At 37.4% G+C, this 26,252-nt stretch overlaps 1 protein-coding gene across 2 annotated transcripts in view; it reads right to left on the bottom strand.

Moving 5' to 3' along the window:
* The window catches only part of snx17 (sorting nexin 17), a 46,970-nt gene that overhangs the window by 19,498 nt on the left and 1,220 nt on the right, over positions 1–26,252 (bottom strand). For both annotated transcript variants that reach the window (XM_022663793.2, XM_022663798.2), the window contains exons 2-7: positions 18,388–18,462; positions 15,526–15,643; positions 13,475–13,539; positions 12,421–12,531; positions 3,935–4,025; positions 709–796 (exon numbers count right to left, since the gene is read on the bottom strand). In XM_022663793.2, the coding sequence (XP_022519514.1) occupies positions 709–796; positions 3,935–4,025; positions 12,421–12,531; positions 13,475–13,539; positions 15,526–15,643; positions 18,388–18,462 (548 nt within the window). The remainder of the gene's footprint in view (positions 1–708; positions 797–3,934; positions 4,026–12,420; positions 12,532–13,474; positions 13,540–15,525; positions 15,644–18,387; positions 18,463–26,252) is intronic.

Here is a 26,252-nt window from a genome sequence, read left to right as displayed (position 1 = left end):
GGATCTGAGTAGAAAACCAGATGTTTTCCCCACTTGTAAGCAGTGAATTAGGGTGTACTCACACTAGGCAATCTGTGCCGTGCCCGGGCAAGGTTACCTCCCAAGGCACGGCTCGATTGACTAGTGTGATCGCTCTGAACCGTGCCAGGGCGTGGTTCACTAAACTGTGTCCTAGCCCGCTTGATGAGGTGGGCCAGAGCACTTGGACTCGAGCACGGCACGCAGCATGCAGTGTGGACGCCATCAAGATAACGCCAGTGATGCAAAGTTACTGTAAACAAACATGGCGATGCTGTGCCAAATTCAGCACTCTCACCAGGAAAAGCACCCATTCTCATGAGGGCATGTTTTGTATGTAACCGTGACTAAGATAACTGTGACTTTTGGTGCGTATTTCTAAGTATATTAAAGTGGATTATTATCTTTATAGATTTTATCATCATCAAGGAGACTGTGCATACGCGCTCACAGGAGAAGGTGCTTTTCATGGCAGGTGTGCTGAATTTGGCACAACACTGGCAAGCTTACTGAGCAGTGAGTAATGACATAAGTGTGCTCGGGCATGGATTGTTCAAACATAGCGTGAGTGCAGGCCAGTGAGGGAGGGGGGGAGTGGGGAGAGCCGTGCTACTGCACAATACAATCAAACTGTGCCTAGTGTGATTACACCCTTAATCTGCTCATCCACTCATTGTAGTTATGGCCTACCTTTTACGGAGGACAATGTGGTAGTCTGGATTGCGCAAGCTGGTGACGGACACGTAGGGCAGCTCGAACTCCTGCAGCTTTCTCACGACTGCGGCACCATGGGAGATAATATGGAAGAAGACAGACAGACAGACAGACAGAAGAGGAGTGAGTGTAGGAGTACCTTCAAGGACATTCGAATGCCAACAGAACAGCAAGAAAGGAGAGATGAGGAGAATCCATCTGGCTGAAGCCCAGGAGCACGCAATAACATGTTTATCAGTTGGCAGGCCGAGGACACTGGGGACGGAGCGGATAGATGCCGCAGCTGTTTGAAAAGTCTGTTTTCTTTTCTCTAGAGACGGAGTAAACAGGGGGGATTAAAACAGAACCGGAATGGTAGTGAACTGACAGAAAACAGAATATCTTTAAAATTCAATTTACTTCAGACAGCTATTAACTTATATGATCTAAATCTATCCAAATCTATTATAGAATTTCACTTCATAAAGTAAAAGCAAATCCAACATTCAGTATAATAAGGTGTATCTATTCTTTTGAATCATTGTTGATCACAAAACACATATTGCAGCCGCAGCCTGGCTTCTATCCTTCACTGACAATGAAGATGGCAACACCAGGCACAGCTCTCCCGCCGCCTCGGGATACAGTGGACGTCTCTCTCTCTATCTCTCTTTTTCTCTCTCTCTGTAAGGCATGGTTTTTATCATGTCTGACAGAACCCTGTCTCTACTCCCAAGGAAGGATTTGGTGAGCAGCTCAGTGGGAGGGATCTGGAGCAGAGAGGAGTGAGAAGAGGAAGTGCAGAGGAAGTGAAGAAGTGGAGTGAGCTCCCCACGGGGATACAAAGGCATCCTCGACTCAAGTGGAAAAAAATGGCAAAATCACTAGCCAAGTTATGCAAGACATACTTGCAGACTGATGGCATTAATAGCAGTCATAAGCAGCAGGCTGATCTAGCTAAAGACACACACACACACACACACACACACTAAAACAGACAAAGGAAAACCTAAAAGACAGACAGACAGACAGACAGACAGACATCTGCAGAGAATCAGCAAAGAGACACAGTCATTATGAGAGAGAATGTAGACATCCATCAGGCTCTCTCATCATGTCGGAGAAGAAACAAAATGCTAACACATGCAGCAGCCAAACCACTTTCTGCTGCTTTTGTTTACTGAGAACCAAGAAAATCAAGAATTTGCTTTTTTTTTGTTTACTCCAGCTGTCCTTTTTTTTTTTTACAATGTGAATATTTCAGGAACAGTGGACCCATAAATCCGACTAAAAAGGGAAAAAATATAACTTTATATTCTAACAATATTTGTATATATATATTTTTTTATATATAAAGTTTTTAAGAACTTTATTCCTTTTTTTACTGCATGCAACCTAATTTACCTTTGACAGGATGTGTAACTAGTATTTATTACTGTTTGATTGAGTCTCCATAAACCCCCTTTCTACTACTGTATTATAGAAATAGGGAATTATGCACAGAGCACTTGCCATGTTAGGTTACACCCCAGAATGGGACACTACCTGGTCCAATCCTAGCAGAACACCAAAAAATGTAGCATTTCAGCTCATGCATTTTAAGCTAATTCATAGACCATCTAGCTAGACATCTTATAGAATATTTAAAAGGAAAATTCAGACTAACTATTATTGTAATATATGTACCACCTCTGTCACTTGTAGTTATTTACATATGTTCTGGAAATGCCGCTTAGATGTACAATTTTGGAGAAAAAAAATATTTGATATATATTTATACTATTTATATTATGCATTGAAAGTGGACACTCCTATCTCTTTTTGTCAGTGAAGGTGATTATACCCACGGAAACCTTTGTCACTTATGCTCCTTTTTCTTCTATATTAGTTTTCTGGCTGTCTGTTGCTCTCCACTCAGTTGTGAAAATAATTTTGTGAAACAATAAATATTAAATGTAAAAAATGTATGTGAACTAGTTACTGTCTGGAGGTTAAGTCTCTGACAATCAAAACAAGAACACTGAATTAATGTAAGGAAGCAGGTGTTTAATAATAGGGGCTGCTTTGCAGAGAATTTTGAGAAGAGTTAACAAACATCAAAATGAATGAGGAAAAAATCTATTAATATGCAGTCATGTTGTTTGATGAAAAACTCTTGTAGTCCAATGAAAATAATTTAAGACATTTTATAAGTTTGGAATTCAGTTTACAAACTTAGTTGGTAGGATGGATGTTCACTAATATAATCCATAAATGTAACGCCAGCGATAAGAAATAATACATTTATTAATTCAGCTGCATCTAATGCATGCAGGTCTGTTTATAGTTATAGTTGTAGTGGGACTGATTACTATGTGCAGGCCATCTCAAACCAAGGATAATGCATTCAATGGATCAATACAATACCGATTTGAATATAGCTGAGGTTGCAGCTATTCTAGAAGGTTCTTTGGTGCAAAAGTGTAACTAATTTATCTCACACGCTGCATTGTTTTGATGCTTTTCTTAAAATGGTAAAAGAAAATGCTTTTATCGTATTAACAGTGGCTTATAAAATCAACCCCACTTGTACATGTTTTTTTAAAGAAAATATCTATCCTTTAAAAATTACTGAATGTGTGTTAAGTATATAAACAGAAAACAACGTTAATTCCTTATTTATACTAATATGCAGGTTCTGCATATATACACAGCTCTGGAAAAAATTAAGAGACCACTTCAGTATCTGAATCAGTTTCTCTGATTCTGCTATTTATAGGTATAGGTTTGAGTAAAATAAACATTTCTCCCAAATTCCAAATAAAAATATTGTCGTTTATTTGCAGAAAATGAGAAATATCTGAAGTAACAAAAAAGATGCAGAACTTTCAGGCCTCAAATAATGCAAAGTAAACAAATTCATAAAGTTAAAAGTTCAGAAATCAATATTTAGTGGAATAATCCTAGTTTTTAATCACAGTTTTCATGCATCTTGGCATGTTCTTCACCAGTCTTACACACTGCTTTTGGATAATTTTATGCTACTCCTGGTGCAAAAATCAAAAAGTTCAGTTTGGTTTGATGGCTTGTAATCATCCATCTTCCTCTTGATTATATTCCAGAGGTTTTCAATTTGCTAAAATAAAAGAAACTCATCATTTTAGGTTGTCTCTTATTTTTTTCGAGAGCTGTATATAAACTGAAGACTTGCTGTTGAATCAGCAAGTGAAAGCTGTGTACTCACACGTGCAGCTGCCCTCCACACCTTCCTGTATCAGGAAGAGGCTGAAGTATCCCACCAGATCATCAGGCAGGTCCAGTTTTGTTGCAACTGCCTGAAGGAAGAAAAAGCATTGTTGTTATTAAAGGACATAAAAACATTTAATCAGCAGTTGTAATTCATTTAACATAAAGCCATTTTCCAACCATTCTATATTTCTGAACCTGCTGTTTTTCTTACTGTGCCTTTACATACTGACGTATGTAAATTAGGTCTGTTCTGACTGCCAGACAGTCCAGGCTGCAACACTTCTTATAACTTCAATGTGAGTTGTTAGATCTAAAAGCATGGATATACTGTAGGTAAAAATAGAATAAAAAAGCTGCTTGTCTGGGCAGCATGTTACTATTTGCTGAATAGATCTTTACCATTTAAATAAATATGAATAGCCTTTATACAAAAAGTAGTGGTTTTATGAGTCCGATTGTTTTCAATAAATCATTTTCAAAACTCACCTTATTGGAATTTAGTATTATTTTTAGGCACTTTGGTTTGGTTAAAAAAAAAATAATAAAAAAATTGACTTAAAGTTTCTGCTTCACTACTTCACATGGTGGCACTAATCAAATGAACAGGGTTAACCTGAGACACCAATAAATCCATAATTCCTGGTATTTTGCTTATTTGAGTATTTTATCCTCTTAGTAACACAGATGCCGTGAAATATTGTAGAGAAATGTCTTGTGATAGCTGGAGTATCGCAGAATTACTGTATCATTGGCAATATATCGTGTTAATATCATATTATTAGATGCCCTGTGATTCCCTAGTCCACCTCTAGTCTTAAAGGCACAGTATTAAAAACAGCCGGTTTAATTGCAAACGTTTAACGGGGTTGGAAAATGATACTGTAAAAAAAATAATAATAATAATAAAATATAAAATGCATTTAAAATGCAGAATCAGGGTCTTTAAAAGTAATTTAGGCCCTTTTTAGAGAAACAATCTTCAATTCATCTCTAATCTACACTGGATCTTGTAAAACAGCACCGCAGGAATCGTTCAAGGTGCCAAGATCAATGCTTGACAAACTTGGATCAACATCATGGAAACCTGCCTGTCAAGCATTGTGTTTTTTTTTTTTATTTCTATTTGAGTCTCTTGGTGAGAGAAAGGGATTGAACAACCGTGAAGACTGAACACACCCTTCAAATTAACACAGACCTGTCGGAAAAAGTTCAGATGCTGGCAGCAGAAGCTTGTTTTCATCGGACTGATTTAGTTTGACAACTGCACGAGTCTGTTTTCCAGTTGATAAGTTGTTACACTACACAGACAGCCCGTCAGAGTGAATTTAAGTGGGGGGTGGATGTGCCATTTTATTCCACACAGCATAAATAGCAGTGCTCTCTGTTAAAAATTACACATTATAATCAAGTGGAACTCATGATCAGGTTACTCATCAGCACGCAGGTCACCCAGCTGTGTATCATCAGGTGCTAAAGGCTGGTTTGTGCCACTAGGTATTTAGGCTGAGGAGGTTTCGAGCGTGGTGTGCCCGTCTGCAGGTTCAAGTGCGCTTTAAAGGAGAAGTGAGTGGGAATGAACTGGCGGTGAATCAGCAGCACTTGGCCACGTGGCCCACAGTTAAAAACACGCTGAAGAAAAGGCTCCGGGCCGCGCATAGTAAACCCAGGAGCTGTGCAGTGTATTACAGCCGTGCTGGCACAGAGTCATACGTGTCTAATCCAGAACAAAAGGTCTCAAACCGGCCTCTCGTTGGCCAGCTGTAGAGAACACTGGCAACAGTAAACTGTTTTCCATTACAGTCAGGACTGTCACGTTGTTCGTGAACAGAAGCAGACTGGGAGCCACTGTCACACAAACACAACTGTGTCTCTGACATCAAATGAAGAAGCACAGTTATCACCTTCAACTACATAATTAAGGGTGCATAAACTGTGGCTACACAGTTATACAGTGTCCCAGGAGCAGAATGACAGAACTGGTCGGCTTTGATTCATCATTCTATCATTTGTGCTGACTGCAACACTAACTGGAATCGTCCGAATCAGACTGAACAACAGGAAGACCATTCTGCTGATGCCATTACCACACATCCTATTTTAGTGCTGTACGGCTCTGGAGCTCTGCTGAATACTGAATAGCCTCTATTCATCTTTTAAACACACATTATTCCTTCATATAATATAAAATCAAACCGAGAACAGTGTGGAAAATGTTCATTGGAAGTGCATCACAAAAGTGAGTACACCCCCCATATTTCTGCAGATATTTAAGTTTATCTTTTCATGGGACAACAATGACAAAACAACACTTTGACACAATGAAAAGTCATCTTTGTGCAGCTTATATAACAGTGTAAATTAATGTCTAAACCACTGGCAACAAAAGTGAGTACACCCCTAAGTAAAATTTCCTGAAGCGTCAATACTTCGTGTGGCTGCCATTCATTTCCAAAAATGCCCTAACTCTCCCGGGCACGAGTTTACCAGCTCTTCCAGGGTAGCACTGCAATGCTGCACACAAAATAACACTTTGACACAATGAAAAGTAGTCTGTCAGTGTTGTCCCATAAAAAAAGAAATACTTAAATATCCGCAGAAATGCGAGGGGTGTACTCACTTTTGTGATGCACTGTATCTGAGGGGGAAAAATATCAACAGTACCCATGTATAGTCTAATATCAACTCAAGAAAAACACAAGAGATGTTCCATCCCTGTGATGTCAGTGGTTCCATCCCAGTGTAACTGGTTCTGCGTGATGTAAGGCAATATGAGCAGATGTTAGCTGGAGTTCTCCTCTAATAGTGCTTTTGATTCTTATACCAGTTCCATACGGGCTTAAAAGAACCCTGGTGCTTTTCAGTAAACCAGCCTGCGTTTCCATCAGTTTTAGTGGAACCATCAAAATGTCACACCTCACGTCATCAACAGAGGGCGCTGCACAGCGGAGGTGCTCCTGTACAAACAGACATGCCCACAGATGTAGTCACGGTTCACACAGAAGAACCTAGACTTACTCTGTCCCAGCTGCAAAATAAATGTTTCTGGTTCCAAGACCTCATTTTGTTGGTGGAAACACGGCGAACTGGTTCAAAATTAGGTTTGCAATCCAGAACAGTGCCAGTGAAAAAGCGCTGTAAGTGTGCTCAGCTGTCCAGTGATGTTGCACAGAGCTCAGAACCTGCGGCACTGTAAGTGGTTAGAATTGTTGCTACTGCCTAGAATGTTGGCAATAACTGAAATGGGATTGTGTAATTGTGGAAAAAAATGTTTAGTTTTGTACACACCTGAACTGATAAGGTTTTACTATTCTTGTTTTTAAAGGTTAACTGAGGTAAGAAGTCTGTACGCCTGTAAGTTCTGTCAATACCTGTGCTTTGGAACATGGCAATTGTGGTAAGAACTATAGTTTTAAGTTGTTTTCCCTTCAGTTGGTAAACTTAGAGCATTTCCCCTTGGTTCAATTTGTTTTTACACAGCGAAAAATCCAAATGAACCAAAAAGCATCTTAACAAACCCTGTATGGACATTCTCTCTACTTATTGGTCAGAGTTGTCTGAGGGCGAAAGCAAGAAAATAAATACAGGAAGAAGGTCTTTAACATGAATTAACAATAGAGATGGTATTTAATTATAGCTGCAGTGATTATCTGGGAATTAAACCTGTTTAAACTTGACTACTATGTTTGGCTCAAACAGGTGGAGTAAAGCTGAAAGTTGGTAAGACAGTCAAGATCACGTTCACACAAACCGCTACAGTAAGGGTCCCTGTAAGGGTAACAGATTTGGTTCAAATCTGAATTAAGATTACTGTATTTACACCGGCCTAAACTATTTGTGCGACTAGTGTTTTGTTTTTTGTTTTTTAATAAAGAGAAAAAAATGCAGGTGTGAAGACATTCTTTAAAAGATAACATTAGTGTCAACAATTCAAGCTTTCATATTAGAAAAAAAAAATCATACTGTGCAAAACCCCCTCGTTGTAGGCAGAAAAAGAGGTCTGTAACTGAGGAAATTCCATTTGTTATGTACAGGGATAAGAGGCATTTAAAATGAACATGGTGAACTGCACACCTGCAATGTTCTCTATAACCTTGGCCAAAAAAAAAAAAAAAAAAAGAAAAAAAACACACACAGAAAAGCATGCTGGACCACGGCCGGACAGGGGTAATACATTTCCTCCACAGAGCAGTCAGCTGGCCTCTAGGTCTTTCATTTGAGTTTAAAATGGAACAGAAACAAAACAGCTCCAGTCTGAAAGAATGAATGTAACGGAAATTAAACACACTAGCTATGATTCAAGGTCTGGCCGGAATTTCAGACTCTCTGAGATAAGAGCGTCTCTTTTGTCTGGAAGGCCTTTTTGTAGCACACTGACTAATTGACTAAAATTTCCTGATGAGATAGCATGATAAGTTTCAATGTTGCACTAATGAGCTCATGAAGGATTAGAGTGAAAACAACATTGTCATACTTTCAGTTGGCTCAGAGTGCGGTTTCATTGTTACATAATTATTTAACTATTGCTTAGAACTGTTAACCAAAAAAATAAATTGGACAATATTTTCCATCAGTTTGGTGTTTAAAAGTTTGCTGCGTATTGTTTTGCACTATAGCCACAATCCTAATGTAACTAACAAACATTCAAAAGTTTGGAAACACTGCATGACTATATCATCACACATTTACCTCAAACTAGGGAAGCATGAATAACGATAATGGACACTCATCCAAGACCTCATACATCCAATGCAAAGTTCACAAGCAGGAAAAAATGCTGGTTTAAGAAGAAGAAAAAAAACTTGAGTGAAACTTGCTCAGCAGCCCCTAACTTCTTATATTAATATTTCTCCTGTTAGTTCCCTCATCCAACTGGCTAGCACTGGGGAAATTACCATATGTCCATAGTGTAAAAGTTATCGCTTAATCTTATAATTCTTAGTTTCTTTTAACTTCGCTGGTTTGGACAAGCATAAAGAAGTGATTATGTAGTGTGACTCTTTTTACACTTACAACTACATTATTACACAATGCTCCTGATTGCTTAATTCTAAGTGAGTATCAGTATCAGCAAATAGAAAAATACACTTGTTTTTGAACTCAGCTTGGGGGAAAAATTTGATCATACTTATAAATATATAAAAGTGTACATTTATATTGTCTGTGTGTTGAATATTTGTATCTTCTTTGTACTAATGATTGTAAGCGTTGTTGGGTTTTAGAAATGCTCTACATAAAAATAAAAGTATTATTATTATTAGATAGACAGCGCTACACTGTGAAAACCAGGGCAATAACAGCTGTTGGTTTGTCCCACATAGCTGGTTTTAACACGGTAAACATGCAGACTACAGTCCAATATACTCAATTCTGAACAATGAAACAGCTAGCGCTTAGCACAGTTAGCAGCTAATGCTAATATTGCCCCAGCCTCAGTGCTGGAGAAACTTTACTGAAACTCCTGTATAACGCTGCACTTCAGCAGAATGGCTTTACTGCTCCTTACAACCTGCCTGATAAAATTCATACATGAGTTGCACTGAAATTTTTAGGAAAATTTAAGGATTTTCAAGGGTGCCTTACAGTGCTAAAAATACGATATTGTTCCAACACTATATGACTTCAATTAAATTTTTACACAATACATAGCCACATAGCAGTGCATTTGCATGTAAAGTAATCTAGGTTACGCTTTCTTCAAGACTTGAACAGTAACATCAACAAACTGTGAAATCTCAGCAGGCTGGGAGTGAGCTTCATCAGTATGTTGGCAAAAAAAGTGAAAACTGCATGACAAATTTAACATAAGATATTTCCTCTTCAATTAACACCATACCAACAAAATTACACATTAAAATTAGAACAGAAAAATAATGCTGCACTCTAAAGCCCAGTGTGGAATTTGATATGTCTAGCCTAGAAACCGCATTACCTGTTTTACAGACTGAAGTGGCAGTGTGAAAAAATCTAAATTCAAAATAATCAAAACTCTTGTTAACCCCTTTCAATAAAATCCAAGTTTATCCTCATTTTCATTCTACTTCACACAGCCAGAACTACACAAACAGGTTAATGTACTGAGGACAATGCACTTTGTGCAGATCAGCTGTTAATCCAGTGTGTGTACACTCAAAATGTGCTACTTGACATAAAACTTGGTTCAGTTTATTAAAGGACATAACAGGTCATAAAAATTCAATTCTCAAGCTCTAAAAATCCATTTGGAACATTATCTGAAGCTGCCCTTTCACACACGCAGCATACAGACAGAAATTTTCCATGTCAGATGTGCTTTCACTACAGGAAACGCTCTGTGTGTTTAAGGGGTGGAGCCCGTGTAGTGCTTGCAGGAGGTGTGACAGGACCCACTGTGGAATCTGAGGAAAATTACCTGCTCTATTCCCACATGGGCTCACTCTGACATTAACCAGACTTTGTACTAGGGGGGCTGACAGTAGAGAGTATGGGTAAATAGACCGTGTACTGGCAAGAAACAGTGATAACGATTTAATTGTTTAAAAAATATATAATAATAATAATAATAATAAAATCTAGTTATTCTTCAAGTACATAAGCAATTATTGATTTTCTACGTTTTTACTTAACAACTTAAAAGAAGTTTTATTTGCTTTATTCATATATACCGTATTTTTTGCACAATAAGGTGCACTGGATTATAAAGCGCACTATCAATTAACTAACTTAATCTACTTAATCTATTTTCTGGTCTATTTTCATACATAATTGTTCACGGGAAAATTAAGCACATTATTTTTTAATTTTTTCCTGAAAACTGTTAATTTGGGTAAGTAAAGCACTTTCATTTATTTAGAGTAAGCTTAGATTTACACTAATGCTAGCCAAACAGACCTACGCTGAGAAAAACTGATTGTTCTGGTAAGCCAGGGTGATATCAGCTAGGGGTTCATCCCTCATAGCTTGTTTTAACGTTGTAAAAACACAGACTACAGTCTGATATACTCACCTCTGAACGGCAAAAAAGCTAACCAGCGCTTAGCGCTGTTAGCGGGTAGTGCTAATGCTGCTCTAGCAATAGTGCTAGCTGGGGTTAGCAGCAGGCTAAAGGCCGATAACACCTGAACAGTAAAAGAGCTAGCGCTTTGTGCAGTTAGCAGCTAATGCTAATACTGCTCCAGTCTCGAGTCTCAGTGCTGGAGAACAAAACTATACAACTAAACAACAACACTGTACTTCAATAAAGTGGCTTTACTGCTCCTTACAACCTGACTGGTAGAATTCATACATAAGGCGCACCGGATTAAAAGGCACATTGACAATATTTTGGAAAATTAAAGGATTTTAAGCGCACTTTATAGTAAGGAAAATATGGTAGTTAAAAAACAGCACCACTCAAATTTGCAAACAGTTTCTTTTACATTTATTTTCAAGAGATAATGCAAGCACAACAAAACTTGTATGAAACTAATATAAAAGCTTGTTTAATTCAGCAGTTTTTAAGTAACCACTCATTTAATTCATAGACTGTGTATAGCTGGACAGAGTATAGTCTCTCAAAAGTGAAGCCACCACAGGTCGAGCGCCCCCTGCTGTTCGATTTCAGAAAGCTGTGTAACTCCACCCATCCCCATAGGTTTCAATGGCAAAACAGACAACTTTCAATCACGTTTTTTTTCCCAATATACTGTAATTCTACTGTAATTCTACAGCTAGTCTAACCTCTGCTCATATTGTCAAATTTTTATATCCCCACAAAATTTGTTTTTTAAATCGTTATTCAGCTCTATTCAAAAAGGTGTGGTTATTGTAAAAGGGCTTAATGCATAATGGGTATATTTACACATACAGCACCTCCAGGTAATATATGGAACTTTTAGGATTACTGTGGTTTGAGCCAAGGAGACACAAAAATAATAGAATAATAAAACTTAAGAAAATATAACTGCTGAAACTGCTTGTGTTCTCTGACCTCTAAGACTCGCCAACTACTGAAATATTTAGAATCTTACTCTGTTGAAAGTTTATCCAACCTGTCTAAGTTTAATTGATTTTTGGCCAGACAATCACTTTATATGCGTCCTAAAATGAAAAACTGTATTTACTCAGCTATAATTAAATAAGGAGAGTTCAGGACAAGTGACAAAACCATGAACCCTTAACCACTGCTGTGATTTCTTCAAAGAAAAGCCTGTAGAACTAAAACAGTGCTGTAAAATGGACCAAAACCAAAGCTAACCAAATTATTTATGAACACAATGGAAGAGGAAAAACAGTTTCTTTCACTCTCGAGACAAATATGATCGTGGTAAAACTGCATCTGGGTATTTTTGCCTTTAACCAAAGCCTCATACCTCCTATGAAGACTTTAGAGGACACTGTATAAATAAATTCTATGGCACCTTTACAGCTATACATGCAACAAACACAGCATAAGAAACTTGGGTGGTCTGCTTAACAGCAAAACACAATAACAGCCAAAATTAATCACTAGAGATTCAGCCATACCTCCAGCACGTCTTCTGTCTGGTCTGATGTCAGAATGTTAACTTTAACTTTCTGGCCGTTGGAGAGATGGATTTCCAGCTGAACATCTTCAGTGGGGATTTGTTGCGTCTCCTGTGAAAAAACAGAAGCAATCAGAAACACACAAACAATCTTCCTGAAATACATGCTGAAAAAAACATGACCTTAAACTGCTCCCATTCAGCTTCTCTCCTCAATGCAGACACATCCACAACTGACACAATGGAGAGTCTGCTGATAACAAATGACCAGGGGGCAAGCGGCAGATACCAATCAGTACAGCCATTGTTACGCCTCATGGAGAACAGACACAAAACCACTAGAAATGGCATCACTGTGCTGTGCTGAGGTATGTGTGCTTTCACTCAGCACCGTGAGCTGTTCTGTCTGTTCCTCTGTGCTCAGCTAATTCGTCTTCTCTCCCTGCTCCCTCGGCCCATGCTCACAAAGGCAGGGGGTCTTAGAAGAGTCACTGATCTTTGCAGACAAGACAAAATGACAAATAAAAGCCTGAGTAATCTCTCATTCTGCTCCTGTGGCTCTGCCTGTGATGAGAGGCCACGGGGAAGGCTGGATCAGACTACACAATGAGACACCGACCTGCTGCCAGACCAAGGAATCCCAGCAAGGCCTGGGAGATCTGAAAAAATGACAGTTAACCAGATCGGAGACGTTTACAAGGTCTTTTATCAAAAGCTTAGCACACCCTAGTATCAAGGCGAATAGCGTTCCCCTAGGGCTCCGGATACCGATGGCAAGCTACATGAACGGGATTCAAACAAGTGATCTCCCGATAATAGTGGCAGCACTTAGCATGCTGAACGAATAGAGCTCTAATTTATTAGATATAAATTATTAGAAATAAATTAGTAGATATGTGGTATACAGTGTCTAACAAACGTAGAAATACAGGTTTACATGCATCTAGCATTCAGTATAAAAGGACACTCAAACAGTTGCCCTAGCAAATGTCTGATTTATGTGAACATAATGCATTACATCATACTCCAATTACAGCTTCAAAAGCAGCCTGTACCTGTTGAGCTTTTCTCAAAAAGCTGTTGAACATCTCACTAGCTCCCAGCAGGGGATCCTGGCGCACTGCATGGTGGGAAAGAAGAAGAAGAAAAAAAAAAAAGTGTCAGATTAAGTCAGGCAGGAATACTGTAGCATTTAAACATCACACACAAGTCACACTTTTGATGACACTCATTAACAGATTCAGCCTGGAGCAAAACCTCCATAAAGGCAATTACAGAATAACTAGCAGAGCGGTGTACATGAAGATTCCTTATTAATACAGCAGATAAAGGTCAACCATGTTTATGCATGTCTGTGAAATATTGCCAGTTGTTTGCTTAATAGACAAAATCTGAACCCTGCTGGACTCAAATATGCTGAATGGTTATCAAATATGTCATACTATTTCCTGCATTAGAATCGGCTGTGTCGAGTAAAAAATTACAAATACTTTATTACATTACTAGACAACACTGTTCTCAAGTCTCATGCTTTGTGCGTGTGACACACGCACCTCAGCGAGTTCACACGCTCACACGCCACACATGGTATTTCTCACGCTTGCCAATCCATCGGTTGCATATTATAAATGTACTCTCGTTGAGCCAATCAGAATATAGATCGCTCTGTTGTTAGGCAGACCTAGTCAAAGAGAGTTTCAGCCAGAGTGTCAGGCACAAAGAACTGTCCGATTTGAAAGTTCTGAAACACACGTTGGTGAACAACTGAAGAAGAACTGCGCATTCCAAATTTATCAAACATTAACATTTTAATATAACATTATAGTCATTACGGCTTTTAAAAAAATGTGTTTTGGGGAGGGGCAGGTTAGTGCACTATAGGCTCCTCTGGTGCAGCCTAAGCTTTTGTCCTTGATGTCATTTTTTTCCCCACATACATTATTTTTACTTCACTAAATATTAACAGTAATGGTTTCAAAACAACTTAAACACTTTTCCTTGAGTAAAAAGCTAGAATTGATACTTGAACTTCAACAAAAGTATTTTAAACCCTAGTATCTGAGTAATGAATGTGAAAACCTTTGACTCCTTTGATAAAGATTTATAAACTACAGGTTTAATATAGACAAAAAAACAAAAAAAACAAATGTATTTTTATTTCAAGCCATAACAAACAATGACAAAACAAAAAAGTAAAATATGACAGAAAAAAAAATGCAGCTTTTAACCATGGCTTCCAATTCTGCTTTTTAGTTTTCTGAGGTGGATAGATGAAAAAAAGAAATCTTTGGATGAGAGGGCGGGCTGGAGAAACTCAAATGTTTATTGACATTCTCATTATAGCACGCTGGCTATCAGCAGCCCCTGAAAGCCCACACGGCGTTTGCGTAAACAAACAATTTATTCATTCTGAACAGCTTGTGTGTTTGAGGTGTTTAATTTTCCATAACCGCGTTAAACCGTGATGTAACTGCGAGAGTAGCCGGCCAAGAACAGCCTGTGTGCTCGCAGACTATGAGCAAATACGCTCAACAAGGCTTAGCTTGTTTGGCGGAATGTGCCAGAACTGGAATGGATTTCAACAAACGGCTCATGGTGCCGTCAGTCCAATCGTTACTCTTTTTTCCACTTTTTCCTCTTTGTATGCGGCTAACGTAACCCCTGACCTTGCTGAAACAAACTCTAGATTCCTTTAAATACGTCAAGCCCTAAGCCGCTTAAAGAGCTAAATTCATTAGCTCAAAACACAAGAGAGGTATTAGCATGCAAATTTCACCCAAATGCTCTTTTGAAGCATAGCTGATGATGTCAGAGAGGTGAGGTGAAGACACCAAACCTCATCAATCTGCCTGGAGGTGAACATTTTAAACATTATGACTCATGCCCTCAGAGACATGAAAACACCCTGGTTCTCCTCCAACAGCCCGGCACTGCAGGACAGCATGCCCTGACTACGTGTCACACACACACACAGCCGGGTTCAGCTGAGGTGAGCTTTAAAAACAGCTGACCTTTCAAAAAGTGTTAGTCCAAGGAACATTCAGGCTCTAGACTAGACAGGGGGCACTGAGGTTTGGAAAATAAAGCGCAGTCATCTTCCTCTCACCGGCCTGCATGTACTTCTCCAGCTGTTCCCTCCGCTGCTCCACCTCCGCTGGTGTCAAGGTGAAGATCTTCTTTGGGGGAAAGGTTGGCACCACATTGTTTCCATACTCCTTCTTTATCTGTTCAAAAACAGAAAGCAGAAGCGGGTCTGAGTGAACGTTTATCTAGATTTAGCTTTTTATAGTTCCTTATACCCTGTAAACAGACCCACAATACAGGTATCCAGCCTCATCAGCCTCATGACCTCAGGTATTACAGTCGTACAGTCATAACTGGCATCAGTTTCATAAGTCATAAAATTTAATCCAGTGGGACTAAATTGCTAAATTGTTGCCAAATATGCCATAATAGTTTATGCATTAGGATTAACAAACTATAATAATAAACCAAGGGTTCCAATGGTCAAAAGAACAAAAATTAGATTTTTGTAAGAGCTTATCTCAACAAACTATCACAAAAAATTAAAGGTCACAGATTTTTTTACAGCTTGTAAGCATGGCTTGCAATTCTTCAGGGATAAACAATGGAATTCAGTCAGACCATATTGCCCTTTTGCACAGTGCAATATTCCTCCCCTTTTCCCCTTTAGCAGGGAATCTCTCAGGAATGATGCTCATAAATCACAGACCTAATGCTCGGACTTTCTGCACAGAACTATGCAGAGATTGTGGAGGCTTTAGCAGGGTTGCCATTTTGACACAAGGGGGAATAAAAAGGCTGCAGCCCCCATATATTAAATTTCACCACAAAACACACCACCACACACTATCTCAGTGCGAAAAGTAAGTGCAGCAGAGTTTCAGTTTAGACCTACAGCAGTAAGGCTGGAGCAGCATTAGCATTAGTTGCTAACCGCACAAAGACCTAGCTTTTTCACCATTCAGAGCTGAGTGTGTAGATTTCCATCCATACCATTTTTTTTAAAGAATTACTGTTCCTTATTAGTGTCACATAATGGGCCTTATAGTGCAAAAAAATATGGTAAAAGTAAAAATCTTGAATTTACTGGAGTAATTTTTCTTCAGATTACTTTTACTTATATTTTCACACAATTATCTGAACTTTCTACTCCTTACATTTCACAAATAGCCTTGTTACTAATTAATTTCAGTTTGTTTTCATTCCGGCCTTTTTATCATTTTTATCAACATTAACTTTTATCAAAGTTTTTTTTTTTTTTTTTTTTAACAGTCCTGCTTACATCAATAATTAAGGGTGCTTTCACACCTGCCTTGTTTGGTCTAAAATTTGGTCAGTATTTTAAGTTTGCTTCTGAACAAAAGTAGTTGTTGTGTAATGGGCCATAAACCATGATCAGGTTCGTCTGCAGTGCAAAAGCACCTTTCTAGCTGGTTAGGACTTTTGGACCAATTGCAGGGAGTCTTTAACCACAAACACTTAGACTGTGAATTCATTTATTTACTTTAACAGTTGATTGATTAATTTTTAATGAATTAAGGAACCTGAGGATAAGGCAATGCAACTCACCAAACGCTAAACTAAAACATTCTACAAAGCAATTAATATTAAGCACAGAGAGATGCAGCTTACTCACAGCTGATAATGATAAAAACAAAGTATTGTTCTTTTGTTCACTCACTAAACTGCAGTGTGAAACCAAAACTAACCGGACTCCACCTCCCCTATAAAACTAATCCCGTCTGAGTGGGACTAAAGAGAGTCCAGGACACATTAGCTGAAAGTGGAGCATTGGTATTCACAGCAGTGTATACAGGAGGAGGAACTGGTGTGATCTGGTGGAGGTAACTGGATTTAGAGGAAATCAGAGTGAGCTGACTGCATCTCTACACCATGGCAACACCTTTAGCCAGAGCGTCTGATCTCCCTAGGTCCCCTAAACCCTGTTACCTAGCAACAGCAGCAGCCAGACCTGAAAACATGGCTGTGCCAGCAGAAACACAAAGTTTACTCCACTCCACAACAAACCAACTGCAGGTCCTCACAACACGGCCGTGCTGACCTTTACAGCAACACCTTATTAATATACATATTTACACATTAAATACCACTTTCCCTTCAACATTATACATGAAAAAAAAAAAGTAATTCAGATTAATATGTCATATTAATCTGCATATGTCTTAACAAAACTTCAGTATTGCTATACAACAATACTACTGCAAACTTGTAGTGAACATGGTTTCAATGTGCTTTCTCCTCAGGTGCTCAAGCAGTAATGCTGTGCACATTAAAATGAAACATTAAAATTTATGTTTATGTTTGGCTTATGATTTTATTCAGAGCAGCATGCAGATTTGCAACAACAAATCAATTAGATCTTTTAAAATTAATTATTTAAAAAGTTGACAACCAATTTAATAATCAGTTAGTTGGGTCTGAATGAGCCACCACCACAATTCGGAACAGCACAGCATCGGCTGTGGAATGTGTACAGCATTACTGCATGAGCACATTCCACAGCCAATGCTGTGCTGTGATCTCATATTTTTAACAACTAGGGATTCCCGCACAGAATTGGTTAGTCAAGGCACTTGTTGAGTTGTGGTGGTCGCTCATTCTAGACCTAACTAACTGATTTTTAAATGAGTTGCCAACTTTTTAAATAATTAATTTTAATAGATCTAATTGATTAGTTGTTGCATCTTTACTACATGCACCTACCTGTGCAACATGCTACTACTGTATGCTGCTCTGAATAAAATCACAAGGCAAACATAAACATAAATATTAATGTTTTATCCTAGATAAATTCATCTTACTATTATTTTCAGACATTATTTCTCTTTTAAAACCTATTCAAAAGATTAAAATAAATATATTATCTTTTTATATTTTAAAGATCAACATGAAGTGTAATAAAACAAGCTCACGAATAGCTCACCTGTTCATGTAGGCCTAATAACTGGCTGTAGCGTACCCGACAGTGCAGCACGCCATTAACATGGATATTGTAGGCCTGTAAAGAACAAGAAACAGAGAGAGAAAATCAGATTTTAAAATCACTTAAAACACAAAGGCAAAACATTCAGTCACAGAGACTGACAGGCAGTTCAGAGGCTGCAGGGTGAAATACAGGACACAATAAATACGACCAGCATCAAAGCAGGAACTGCTACAGAGCTCCAAGGACATCCAGCAGCTACGAAAGTGCCCTTTCTTTCTACCTCCCATTTAATGTTACATGCATAATTGAAAAGAGCAATCGCACTTTTATAGCTCAGTAATCCATCACAGCAAGGAGACATGTCATGTCAAAAGGATTCATGGTTACAGTTTATGATTAATGATTATTACAGCAAGATTCTGAGCATTTTCATAATTATATGCTAGTAATTGATATATATTGACAAGTATTAGCCACAGGGATACTGAGCATTAAATCATAATGAATACAACCAATAACTTTACAGTAAAATGTAGAAAAGACATTTTAACAGGCAAAAAAATATATATATAAAACCAAACAAACACCACATTTATAATTGAATATTGTTGAAATATTGATCTAATCGGTTGGCAGAGATGCACAGCAGTAGGGGGAATGCCATATTATGATATATTGTGTACAATATATCATAAACAAACTCCCCAATTTTTAAAGCAAATTACACAACCCACTCATTAGGACTCTTCTTATCACTAGTGATGCCTCAAAACCAGGAGAGTAAAGAATAGCACATGCCTCCTCCGATACATGTGAAGTCAGTCACCTCCTCTTTGCAAACTGATGCAGCATAACAGAGTAGCATCATAGTGTGCTCCAAGGAAAGCGAAGCAACTCAGTTCCGATACATCAGCTCACAGATGCCTTGTGCTGATCGACATCACCCTTTGAAATGATGAGGGGAGAGTGCGCCATCTACCCACCCAGAAAGAGAAAGGTCAACTGTGCTCTCTCAGGGCTTTGGTAGCTAATGGCAAGCTACTTGAATGAGATTCAAACCCATTCTCATGATCATAGTGACAGCACCTTAGTCTGCCGGACCACTCGGAGCCCCAGCCGTATTCTATCTTGAAAAAAGTCTATTATTTACTGTGAAGCTTTAAGGGCATTTTTTTGCACTACTGATCATATCTGTGGTTTATATGCATGAACTAAATATTCTGCAAAAATATATATTTTTGGTAGAATTTGTTTTGTTGCATTGCATAAGTTTTAGAAGTTTTGCATTGTATTATTTAATACAAAATCAGTTTGTATAAAAAAAAAGTTAAAAAGTTACTTTTTTTTTTTCCCCAAAATGTTTTTTACTGAATGTTTGAAACTGTTCTATTTATACTACACATAACATTTATTTTGTTACAGTAGCATATTCTTAAAATAATTAATTATATGTTTCAGTGTTTTGACATATAGCCGAATTGTCATTTCAAAGTACCCTGAAATATCATGATTGATTTATTTAGGGCCATATTGCTCACCTCTATAAAGCAGATTTGACAGCGTTAAATTAACCTTGTTAGTGTTAAATTAACACTAAATGTCAAATTTTAACACTAGTTGTGTATATATTTGTTGTATACTGTAACTGTTTTTAAAAAACAATCTACCAATTCCAATTTGGGTTCAAAAATTATTGCACATCTCTTACAGCAGCTTAAGTTAACCAAAGTAGCACTAGGTTTGTTATAAAGCTAGAATTAAACATGCACTAACTGCACTGTCCATTTCTTCAAGCAGGCCAAAAACACACTGATGCTGGTTTCATTGTGGTGTCGGAACACAGCTAAACACAGCAACCACGCCAACACACACCACTAAGAATGTGCAGTGACAGAGTTCAGCTTCCACCTTCTTCACTTCCCTGTTTATTATAGTAGGGTGAGTTTCAGGGCTGGAGGATTTGTGGATTTGTGTTTTTCCTCATAAAAAAATCCTCTCTGATCAGAAAAATCCAGAATATTCTAACTTTTCTCAGTTTTTAATCCAAAGATGCTGAACTGGTTCCAGTGATGGACTTGGCTCATGACTGAAAGAAAAACAAACTTAGCTGACCTTTTACTTCCTCTGAAACACAACTGCAACCCACACCCCCAGCCAGCCGCCCTCAAAGGGAGATTTCACAACAAAGAGCGCGTAGAAAATGGATGGAATAAGAATGTCAGCAGACCCGATTCATGTTTGTACAGATAACTGCATTTTAAAAGAAGTGTACTCGCTCTGTGAACTTCCTGTACCGCTGCTCACTCTGCATTTTTTCCCTCAGCTGAACTGTTCAGCAACTGCTGTATCATCTTAAAGCGAGCCAGTTTTGTCTGTTTTACTGATAAGCCAAAACGTGTTCAGAAGGTTCTACATTTTTACACAGTGAACAATTATATATCTAAACAGCACAATAAGACAACACTGCTAGTGTACCAGCTGACAAAGCAAAGAATGATTACCAAGAACCTTTGCTGGGGACCTCGACTTGATATTATTATTATTAACTGAACATTTCACCTTGATTTAGACTGACACATTATGATTTTAATGAATACTGAACACAAGTTGGTTCCCTGTAACAGCCTACCCATGCATCCATAGATCAATTTACTGAAGTATTGCAATATGTTGTTGTGCAATATTGCATTGATTTTCAAAAACACAGTATGGATTTTTAATTATTAGTTTACATGTGAAAATTGGTTTCAGACAGTGGATAACTTGGCGTTTAAACTCCGACTGCTAGAGAGATGCTCTCTGTCGTTAGATCACACTGATCTGATTGCATAAAAATTAAACTCACCTTTTACTCAAATTTTTATTTTAGTGTTTATTTTCCTATGGTAATTTCCCCATTTTTTAATTAAAACTATTACAATACATTATCCTGCCTACAGTATCACATTATATTGTGATTTATTGAATGTTGATAAATCTTAATACAGATCACAGGTCCTGAAATGTTGGTTCTATTAACTGTCCCACCTTACAATAAGAGCACTAATTTAAGAATCCTGGGCTGAGGTTAATACACTGCCTGTCCAAAAACAAAAAACAAACACAACAAAAAAAACAGTCACACTCTAATATCTCATTGGACCGCCATGAGATTATTTGATTGCTGCACTCATTCACTGTGGTATTGTTTCAATAAGCTTCTGCAATCTCACAAAATTTATTTCAATCCAGTGTTGCATTAATTTTTCACCAAGATCTTACAGCATTGATGATGATGATGATGATAGAGTCTGACCACTGCACAAAGTCTTTTCTAGTACATCCTAAAGATTCCCAATGGGGTTAAGGTCTGGTTAAGGCCTATTGATAGAATAACCTGGTCTATATTCAGTATATTCAGGTAGTCAGCTGACCTCCTTCTGATGCTGAACCAAAACCTGACCAACTGTGGCAACCCCAGATCATTTGCTTAGTTAAATCCAGGTCAAACCTCTTTTTATTGCCAGGCAGTGTATTTTTGTATATTGCCCGTACACATCTGCTGATACAGTTACAGAACCTATTCTAAAACACACACACACACACACACACACAAACCAGCATTGAGCCACCTTAACATTATAGATAATACATTATAATAAAGTTGATCATCAAATATCATTTTTGACATGTTGTTGTAGCATAGTTACCAACACCCTCCACTCTCCACACTGTGAGCACAAATAAGAGTGCATAGGCAAGAAATCCCAGCACATACTTAAAAAAAAAAAATAAAAAAAAAAACAGTTAGTCACTCTGGATAAGAGTGTTTGTCAATTGCCATAATGGAAAATGCATTTGTGGTTAAAAGTTAAAAGTTCAGACAAACTTTCTCATTCAATGTTTTTTTTCTACATAGTTTATTAATATTAAACGAACAAATATGGAATTACATTGTAAACTATAAAAAGTGATTGTCCTCCACAATCCCCTGATCTAAACCCAACTAAGATGGTGATTTAGGATGAGCTGGAGCTTCACAGAGTGAATAAACTCATTTAAGATGCTGAGAAAACTCTTCCAGGTGACTCTCCCTCATGAAGACACTGAGATTAAAATACCAAGTGCAGATCTGTCCTCAAAGCTAAATGGGGTACTTAGAATATGTTTTATATTTTAGAATCTTCAATATTACATTTACAAATGTAAAAAAATCATATAAAGAAAGAGAACACATTGAATAAGAAGAGGGAAGAGAGAGTGTTTAAACTTTTGACTGGTATTGTATGTCAATCAATGATGTTGACATTAATGTACAGTTGACTCAACTTTTCTCTGCCCCTGACGGTCGGCATTTCACAACACTTTCACAAGAAAGGATAGGAAAGTGTACCCTTAAGTATTCAGGAAGCGTGAGCCATCATAAAGAAAGGTTTTCGCAAGCACAGGAAGTCTGCTCTTCAGAACGCATACCCTCTTTTCCCTCTCTCCACAGCAGCTCCACTGCAAAGTGTGCACATTCTGTGATCCGAGCGGCTCCAAGGTTCACCAGAAACAATCCTCTAAATCCAGATTGAGTCAACTTTACACTGCTTACACAGCTCAGCTCAACACACACAAACACACACAACGCAAATGAGAACATCCACCACGACTGCTGATATACAAACATTCAGAACGGAAAACGTATGGAGAAAGAGAAAGTGCACAGGAGAAATATAACAGAGAGAAACGCAGCGCAGGAGAATTCCTGGCTGCATTTTTGTTCCACATTCCACAGATGTTGCACCTGGATGAACTGGGTCTGGTGTAAATTAGGAGGAAAAAGAAACTAACAAACTGACAGCAGTGTCAACAAACCCTTGCTCCACATTTTCAAAAACAACAAGAGAGCCAAGAGAGCAGACAAAGCTTGATCACAGAGACACTGCTGGCTTTCAGTTAACATCCACACATCTGCCCTCACACATTTCTTCCCCTCCCCAAGTGGCCTTGAAAGACCCATCTATTCAACAGTGATTTACGACAAACCCAGCAGTGAAAGAGTTTCCTTCTGTGGCTTTTAGAACCAACAACTTCACACAGTCATGAAGTTACAAAAAGGAACAAGACCCTGGGTTAACTCCTTAATTTAGAGGACTCTTTGTATGGGCCTGCATTTCAGTTCCTCACACTTAATCATAAAACTTACCAGATAGTTTTACAGCAGTTACTAAATAACAGCTGTAACTGCTTTTAAAAATGAAAACAATGCTCCAAATTAATGTCTTTTTTTTTTACTAAGTTCTAAAGAAATCATAAAACGTATTTTGTGTGGCAACTGACTATTGATGCAGAATAAAATGCTGGAGTTCTCCTTTAATAACACAAGTAATAATACAAGCATATTAGAAGGGCACTACATGTTTTGCCTTTTAGTCAGGCTCAACTCTAAACTCCATAAAATATGATCCACAATGACCCGTGCTAGACAGAATTTTTCCAGACAACTTACAAAGAGATATTTAGGCTACTAGACTATGTAAACTCTTATAAATAACTGAAATATGGTGGTCCAGAAGAGAGCAGTGTTCAGAAAACCCAAAATATTTTTGTAGTGCAGTGTTGTCACTAAAGAATAGAAATGTTTTTTTTAAATAATAGTATAGGGACTAAAACATACATACAGTAATGTTCACCTGACATGTTCTGAAACAAATAACTTATAAAATATAATAAGCCAAGAGCAAGATTTTAGTTAAATGCAAATATGCAAATATATATTCTGCCTTTGGTACACGCATCATGAAATATGAGAAGAGTGTGAATTTTCCTTTTGTATCAGCCACCAAAATTTGACTAAACCAAATGACCATACATTGTTATGACGATGCTGAAACAGCACATTGTGCAGCCCTAGTCATAGAGCAACTAATTCCTAGCAGTAAGAGTTCTTGTCCTGAGGGGTAAAAAAAAGTTCTCATACTAATTGTTGAACCATTGTTTGGCGCTAGATAGAACCATTATTTTCAGAATCATGAGTTATAATTTGGTCCTTTTCTATAATGCCATCTTCTACTTTAAGGATTCTTCAAATAAGAACCAAAATGTTAGAAATCCTTTGAATTGGTAAAAGTGGTGTTTGTTCATATAATTGAAAAGACTGTATAAGATAAACAATGCCATTTAGTATACCATGAACAAATTACAATCAGCTCAGATTTATAAAATGTTCAATGTTAAGTATATTTGTAGACTGGGCAGTTAGTGTAGAAAGTTAAAGTTGGTAAAGTGTAGATTTGACAAAAAGCAAAAATACATTTAAGCTGCAAATAAATTGCAAATACCACAATTAAGAAAAACACAGTGGCGACAGTGAAATTCATTAATTAACACTTGCAAAAAATATTTATATTGTGTGTTTTTTGGTCACAAAAAAAGGTTTTAGTGCATTCCACTCATTCCAGTCATGCTGGCTTGTTCAAAACATGGATAGCTCTGCACTGATTTAGTTTAGACACAGTGTAATGGGTATCTCCTTCTAATTAGAATGACATATTCAAGTACAATTGTCACATGAATACTGAGGGTCTGAACGACCATCCCATCATATAATCTAATCAGTCTATCAGTCTGTCAGTCTGTCTGTCTGTTCTGACAGTGATAGTGGGTTGGTAACTGGGTTAAATCCACAGCTGATGTTGATGGTTTTTGTGAAGGACAGTGTCAGGGTATGTTCTGCTTCATAGTAATAAGGTAATATGTGGGCAGTGAGGGGAGATCAGAAGCTATACCTTGACCTGATTTAATCTGTTAGCTAGAAGACTTCATTCAGAGACACGGTGCCAATGAAAGCTGCCTATATCCTGTAGCACATATGAGGAGAAGAAGAAAAAATCAGATGGGTTGCTATGGATGACAAGTTTGCTGTCAGTGCTGAGACTGCTGAAGAAGCCAGGTACACCAGATTAGCTAAAATAACTTGGTTAGTTAGCTTGGGTCCCAGGTAAAATGCTGAAGCAGTTAATTAGCTAAAGCTAGATATTTACTATTAGGACCCAAATAGCAGGAGGATGTTTAGTCAACGTTTGTTCATTTTGCCATCTCTAATGGACTGAAACAAGTTTTAGTTTTGACATCAGAATTAATTTCATTAATTCAACATTATGGTTTAACTAGCTGTATGTGTAGTTTGTAATAAACTGTGTACTGTGTATCTGTAGTATAGAATGGGATGTTTACATAATATTAATAATACTATAGTTTTTTTCAATAATATTATTATTGCAAAATTACAATTATATTATTATTTTAAGAGGTGCACCACTCTCCTATAGGTATACAATAAATGGACCTCAATAATTTTTTTTTTCAGATTTTCTAATCTGTTTATTTGTACGTTTGTTTACATATTTTATCCAATACAATCCAATCCACTATTTTAACCAGTCATGCTAAATGACCAATACTTCAATAACTGTGACTATATAAAACAATAGAAAATAGACTATAGAAATATTATATAATATAGAGGTGTTATATTATATCATATCAAATAATATCGCCAACATTTTTTAAATATCGTGCCATATGTCCCAGCCCTAATTCTCACATCAGGGTACTATTTTTTAGCTGTTTTTATGAATAAAAAATTACACTCTTCTTATTTCCCATTATATATTTACTAGAGACAGATAATATCCGTCCAGTATCATTTATTTTACTTTAATTCTGGATATATGGAGTGCATTATTAGTATCATGACATTCTGAATCATTGACTACTGTTATCAAAATCTGATAAAATTATTGTATTTTTTTATATTTCAGTTAGGGGTGTGCAATATCATTGTATGCTATAATTAAATGTTATTTTAATTTTGTTGCAGTATTATATTCTAGAAA

This window comes from Astyanax mexicanus, chromosome 1 (genome assembly GCF_023375975.1).
Source record: "Astyanax mexicanus isolate ESR-SI-001 chromosome 1, AstMex3_surface, whole genome shotgun sequence".
In the NCBI taxonomy this organism is placed as follows: domain Eukaryota; kingdom Metazoa; phylum Chordata; class Actinopteri; order Characiformes; family Acestrorhamphidae; genus Astyanax; species Astyanax mexicanus.
The sequence above is the reverse complement of the archived record's forward strand: the minus strand, read 5'-3'. Positions and strand labels throughout refer to the sequence as shown.